At 34.7% G+C, this 7,500-nt stretch overlaps 1 protein-coding gene across 1 annotated transcript; it reads left to right on the top strand.

Annotated features, from left to right (window-relative positions):
* Nucleotides 1-2,622: 2,622 nt before the first annotated feature.
* Nucleotides 2,623-5,492, top strand: foxd2 (forkhead box D2). Its single transcript, XM_062039480.1, has one exon. The coding sequence runs from the start codon at nt 2,899-2,901 to the stop codon at nt 3,919-3,921; it is 1,023 nt and encodes a 340-aa protein (XP_061895464.1). The 5' UTR covers nt 2,623-2,898; the 3' UTR covers nt 3,922-5,492.
* Nucleotides 5,493-7,500: the final 2,008 nt, after the last annotated feature.

Genomic DNA, 7,500 nt, shown 5'->3' with positions numbered 1-7,500 from the left:
CAATCGAGCATATATATTAATAATTCAATATTGTGTGTGAGTAATTGTCACTGTGCTTTATTATAAATAAAAAAAATAAAAAATAAATAAAAAATAAATGAGTAATCAGGGAACTAATTACTTGTTGACCAATTTAAGTGGAAAAATATTATTAATAAAAAAAAATTAAAAAATGAAACATTAAAAAGCTAAATCAATAATATGACGATATCACACTGCACACCATTCCCATGTTAATTATTTTAAAAAAATAATATTATAGGCTGCCCAACATACAATATAAAGATAACTTTTTCCATGCAGTTCGTTTTTAAGTAATTATTTGCACGTGTTTTTTTTAATTAGTATTATATACACATTGCACATTATATTCGAGATAGCTAAACAAATGAAATACGTATTGTTATTATTTTGATTAGTAATAATAATGATGCTAATTACATAAACTGTATTATTGTGCATGGTAATTTTTATGTATTGTATATATTATATAAAAATATAATATAATAATATAATACATCAGTATATATTATAATTATAATATGTAAATATTACATATATGTTATATTTTATATTGCTACTATGGTGCATTTTTTGTCTACTTTATACCTGCATTATCCTTTTCATCCTTACCCCTTCCATCCTTTCTAACTGAGCTACTGTGTGGAACACTTTCCCTTGTGGATCAATAAAGTTTGTCCAATAATATACATAATTACATGTATGTATGTATGTATGTATGTATGTATGTATGTATGTATGTATGTATGTATGTATGTATGTAAAACGCTGTGTCTCTCTTGATGTCCAACACAAATTTCTCCTCGGAGACAATAAAGCTAATTATTATTATTATTATTATTATTATTATTATTATTATTATTATTATTATACTACAGTGCTATATTATACCACAAATATTAACAATGCCATACTACTGTAACAAACGATAGTTTATTCAAATCAAAATGCATTATATTGATAATTACAATAGGGGAAACTGGGAAATTCTGCTGTAAAAGTCACCTGCGTGGACCACATGACCACGCACGTGCATGCGTGGCAGGCCAAATTGTGATAAACACTACAAATCTTTTTTTTTTTAAATGTAAAAATAAGTGTGCACACTGAGAAGATAATAATACTAATAATAATAGATTTTATTTTTATTGCACTTAACATTTGAATAACACGTATATTCAGTTCAATAACATTATTATTACATTTGTGGGAAAACGTCCGTTATTATTCCTCCTTTATAAAATAAAATGTATTTAATGATGAAAGGCATTTTTTTTTTAATTGAACTTACATTTATAATTCACTCAACAGTCTAGGCCAGGGGTGTCCAAACTTTTTCCACTGAGGGCCGCACACGGAAAATATAAGCATGTGGGGGCCATTTTGATATTTTTCATTTTCAAACCATAACAAAATATATGGATTTGTTTTATTTATTTTACCTTTAGGGGTCCCGGGGACCATAAAGGGTCTCAGTCATTAAAATGTTAAAAATAAGTCAGATTATTATTATTTTCTAATTATTTAACGCTTACAGTAAATCTCTATATCAACTTCAAGTTGATATAAAGTAATACAAATAAAAAAAAATGTTTTATGGCTTTTCTGTCAAAAACAACTTAGTTTTTTTTTATAGTAAAACTGAAATATGCAGTATTTAGTAGTTAGAGCCCTAACCTAAAAGATCAATAATGCAGGACACCATTGATTTTAATTATTTCATATTTTTGAGTAATCACAGTGAAAAGATAAATAAAAAATCACTAAATATATTTGGGATCCAAAAGGTGCCCCACTCATAAAGTGATACATTTCTATTAGGTTTTTCTTTTACTTTCAACACTTAAGTTACGAGATCAACTTCAGATATATCTGTTGATTTTATGCTGGAACTATTATTTTGTTTGTTTTATGCGCTTTTGTCAAAGAAAACGTTGATGTTTTTATATGGCTACTACACAATACATGCAATATTTACCACATAAAACATTTTAAAGTGAAATATTTTAAGTAATTGGAACCCTGAAAATAATTCATTATAACATGGATTTTTTGCCATTTTTTTTTTTTTGAGCAATGGCAAAAAAAGAAAAATAAAGAAAGACAAAAGGAAAAAAAACAGCCTGCATGGCAGCTTTTGTGTCAACATTGCAACTTTTTCTCGTTAGATTTCACCTCATTCCATTTTTTTTTAATGTTCTTTTTTATTTTTACAATAGTATTTCCAGAATGTGTGGCGGGCCGGTAAACAATTAGCTGCGGGCCGCAAATGGCCCCCGGGCCGCACTTCGGACACCACTGGACTCTATAGGCACTTTCAACAAGGAAAGAAAACAAAAACAAATATTAATAAACAAAAATAATATAAATATATATATATATATATTAAAAAAACGATCACTTAAATGTTTTTAACAAATATATCAATTTAAGGGCTTTTGTATTCTTAATCATTCTGCAAGATTTGATTGATAATTGTAAGCTTTTGCATAAGTTGGTCCTGTTTCCTGTTGAGCGGGACTCTCAGATCACGTGACCACGGTGCGCGCCTATATATAACTCCAGCAAGCAGAGGCGGCTTGTGCGTCTCTCTGGCTGGATTCCGAACCCCCCCCAAAAAAACCATTCGTTTGCCTTCGGAAGAGATCGTCGATCAGGGCGGAGACGCAGTAAGATCGATGACTTTGTGATGGACTCCACAACTTAGGAGGACCTCGCCTGAAGACGCAGGTCAAACTTCCTTTTTTTTTTGGTCCCTCTCTTTAAGTTGACATTCTAGAAGCATGTGTGCGTCGAGTGCGCGGAGACAAAAGTGCGAAGTTCCGTAAAAAAAAAAAAAAAAAGAAGAAGAAGAAGAGGAGAACCGGTCTTTTAAGGATGACTTTAGGGACGGACATGTCCGACAGCTCTGCATTGTCCGAGGATGTGGACATCGACGTGGTCGGCGGGGACGTGTCCGTGGGGAAGGACGGGAAGTACACCCAGTTCGACTCCGATGAGAGTTACTCGCGGAGCGCCGTGGAGGGAGCGTCGTCGCCGGGGCTCGGCGGCACCGAGTGCCCGGCGGAGCATATGGATGTCACCGGGGAGAAAGCGAGGAAAGGCGCGCTGGTGAAGCCTCCGTACTCCTACATCGCCCTCATCACCATGGCCGTCCTGCAGAGCCCCAAGAAGCGGCTCACGCTCAGCGAGATATGCGAGTTCATCAGCAACAGGTTCCCGTATTACCGGGAGAAGTTCCCGGCCTGGCAGAACTCCATCCGGCACAATTTGTCCCTTAACGACTGCTTCGTGAAAATCCCGCGGGAGCCCGGGAACCCCGGGAAGGGCAACTATTGGACCCTCGACCCGGATTCCGCAGACATGTTCGACAACGGGAGCTTCCTGCGCCGGAGGAAGCGCTTCAAGAGGACCCAGAGCAGTGAGATCCTCCGGGACGCTGGAGGCTTCCTCCCCGGGTTTGGATACAACCCGTACGGGTACAGCTACGGACTCCAGCTGCAGAACTTCCACGCCGCCGTCCACAACCCGTACCACCCCCACCACACCGGTAACTCCTTCCCGTTCCCGTGCACCTTGCCCTCGCCCATCTTCCCCGCGGCGCCCGCTCCTCCGTTGCCGGACTTGAGGAAGCCCTTTTACCCGCCCGTGCCGCCTCTCAAGGCGGACTCCAGCGCGCCGAGCCGGCCCTCGTTCTCCATCGATAACATCATCGGAGCGAGCAACTCCACCGGCTCGTCCTACAGCGCGCAGCCGGGCGGCCCTGCGCACATCCTGGCTATGATCGGCCCGGCGCTGCAGGCCTCCGCTTCCAACCACCTGAGCCTGACACAAGACTTACTACCCGGGCCACATCCGCAGACTTTCCCCAACAAAAACCTCAACACTTGTCCCTTCTAAAAAAAAAACACAAAAAAAAACAAACATTTTTTATGACAATATGGTGTCTATGTGAAGGTAGGCTGCATTATTGGTTAAAAAAATAAATAAAACATTGGATTGAACATATTTTCATGACAATATGGTGTCTATTTGAAGGTAGGCTGCATTATTGGTAAAAAAAATAAATAAAATAAAATTGGATTGAACATATTTTTATGACAATATGGTGTCTATGTGAAGGTAGGCTGCATTATTGGTTAAAAAAATAAATAAAACATTGGATTGAACATATTTTCATGACAATATGGTGTCTATTTGAAGGTAGGCTGCATTATTGGTAAAAAAAATAAATAAAATAAAATTGGATTGAACATATTTTTATGACAATATGGTGTCTATGTGAAGGTAGGCTGCATTATTGGTTAAAAAAATTAATAAAACATTGGATTGAACATATTTTCATGACAATATGGTGTCTATTTGAAGGTAGGCTGCATTATTGGTAAAAAAAATAAATAAAATAAAATTGGATTGAACATATTTTTATGACAATATGGTGTCTATTTGAAGGTAGGCTGCATTATTGGTAAAAAAATAAATAAAATAAAATTGGATTGAACATATTTTTTATGACAATATGGTGTCTATGTGAAGGTAGGCTGCATTATTGGTTAAAAAAATAAATAAAACATTGGATTGAACATATTTTCATGACAATATGGTGTCTATTTGAAGGTAGGCTGCATTATTGGTAACAAAATAAATAAAATAAAATTGGATTGAACATATTTTTATGACAATATGGTGTCTATGTGAAGGTAGGCTGCATTATTGGTTAAAAAAATAAATAAAACATTGGATTGAACATATTTTCATGACAATATGGTGTCTATTTGAAGGTAGGCTGCATTATTGGTAAAAAAATAAATAAAATAAAATTGGATTGAACATATTTTTATGACAATATGGTGTCTATGTGAAGGTAGGCTGCATTATTGGTAAAAAAAAAAAAAAAAGAATAAAAATAAAATTTGGCTGAACATATTTTTTTATGACAATATGTTGTCTATGTGAAGATAGGCTGCATTATTGGTTAAAAAATAAAAATAAAAAATAAAAATTGGATTGAAAATATATTTTTTAAGACAATATGGTGTCTATGTGAAGGTAGGCTGCATTATTGTTAAAAAAAATCGGATTGAACATATTTTTATGACAATATGGTGTCTATGTATAGACACCATATTAACAATGGTTAATATGGTGCATTATTGTTAAAAAAAATAAAAATAAAAAAAAAGTCTAGTGTTTTGCCCTCTCTCAGAGAGTTTATTTATGCTTTGTAAATAAGTGCATTGGGAGCAATATTATGTGTGTAAAAAAAGAAGAAGACGATAACACCCTGTTTTAAACTAAGTTAAATGAACGAGGACATGTTGTGTTTTACTTTACGGAAAACTCAGGGGTTTTCACTTATAAACAAGTTTGTTTTGAAAATATTTAAACTTCTCCACATCCTGTGCATTATTGTGACAGAAAAACAGGCGCATATACCTCCATTCAGAACCTGCAGTTTTACATGTCATGTGTACTTAATTGTTCATTATAGGTCATTTTTGGTTGTAATGACAATGATAATAAATGTTTGTGGATTTGAAAAAATAAGAAATCTTTTCATTAATCGGACCAAAAAAAAAGCACAAACAAGTGGTTTAAATTGGACATATAGTGCTTTTTCTTGCCACACTACACTGAACAGAAGTTTTTTGTAATTGAAAGTGAACAATATAACTAAGCTCCTTATTTTTTGGGAGAGGAATAAAAGAGGGCTTTCGTTGCTAATTTGTAGCAGCATTTTCATTAGGGCTTAATCCATGTAATACGCCTTGTAGGCCGTTTGTTGACGGTGTCAGCGCAAAGACCCCCAGACCAGGGTCGGATTCAATACGCGCACAGCTTGGGGTCCCTTTGGCCCGGGGGCCACAGCCACACGCATTTTTTTTTTCTTTTTTTTTTTAAACACGCCTGAAAAGCAATCTTCTCAAAGGGCCCTCGGTTTGCAGGGGATGCTTTCATGCCATCGGTGTTTGTCTCGGAACATGTCTCAAAGAAGCAGCGGGGGGACCCCCAAAACAGGCCCTATTGGTCTTTTTGGACCGGAGTTGTTGGAGCGCATGTGGACAGAATGACCGCTTTGTGCGCCACTTTTGTGCGCAAATGGTCAAATTAGTTTGCGGGTGTTTTGACGGATAACTATTAAGGATGAAGGCTGTGGGAGGGATGACTCCTCTGTCTCTTCTTTTTTGTGCAGCTTTAAAAAAAAAAAAAGAAGCTTTGAAACGAAAACCAACTCTTTTATTCTCTTCTTTCTGCACGTTCAAATTGGACTATTGAGGAATTGGATTTAGGAAGGGAACGTTTTAGATTTAAAGGTTTTTTGTGTGTTTTGCCTGCACACATACATACACAATTTATTGTAAATTCACAGCAAACTTGCATTACTTTAACAGTAACATTTATATTAATTTACAGTGAAATATCTTTTTCAGCAATTTATTACGACTTACTGCAGAGCTTTGATTTCAGAGCTTCAAAGTTTACAATTAAACATGTAACTTCACAATTGTATTTTTAATAGTTATGTAAAATATAAAGACAACAATTTCTCCTTTATTTATTTTTTTGAAATTTATTATTATCATTATTTTTAAATAAAATAGGATACGATAAATAAATAAAAATACTTTTTCTTGAATAAAAAAGAAAGTAAAACAATATAAAAACAATTACATAAAAATAGTAATTAATGAAAATGCAGCAGACACAATCATGTGTGCTTTAAGGACTGTATCCCTTGCAGACTATATTATTCTATATTGTAGAAACCAGAAGTTTTTAATAACAGAAAGAGACAGCCCCTTTTGTGTAAATGAGTGTGGATGAGTGTGGATGGGGGAGGGAGGTTTTTTTTGGGTTGATACACTAATGGTAAGTGTATATTGTGTTTTTTATGTTGTTTAAAATAAAAAAAATAAATTAAAATAAAAAATAAATTAAAAAAAGACAACAATTTGCTGTAAATTCACAATTGTAATTTTATTGTTAATTTTAACAGCATACAGTTTGAGTTTAGAGTAATTTGTTGTGATATCCACGACTATATGATAAAATATTACTGTGAAGTAACAATTAATTGCTGGGAAATATAAGAGCATCATCATTTTCATTTGTTGTCATAATACAGTACATTTTGATTACAGTATTTTGCTGCAAGACATGCTAAATGCTGTAATAAAAAAACACTATTTTAATGTTAAGTTTCAATAGATAAATCAATTCAATGTTAGTGGTGCATGTGATGCATTGCATTTTAAGAGCTGTTTCTAATATGTTGACACGTCATTTACAGTCAAAATAAAATAGAACATAACAGAAACGCCTCAGTGGTAAAGACAGTTCAATTACAAGCTGACAGTGCGCAGCTGGATCTCGTTAAATTGCGCAAGTCTTGCAGACGTCGCACATATCAACAGGTTGGAGTATACTTAAAAGCATTATTCTATAGAATCTCGGCATGAAATCACAACAAACAAACAA

This window comes from Entelurus aequoreus, linkage group LG27, assembly GCF_033978785.1.
Source record: "Entelurus aequoreus isolate RoL-2023_Sb linkage group LG27, RoL_Eaeq_v1.1, whole genome shotgun sequence".
NCBI classification, from domain to species: Eukaryota; Metazoa; Chordata; class Actinopteri; order Syngnathiformes; family Syngnathidae; genus Entelurus; species Entelurus aequoreus.
This window is presented reverse-complemented; position numbering and strand designations above follow the sequence as displayed.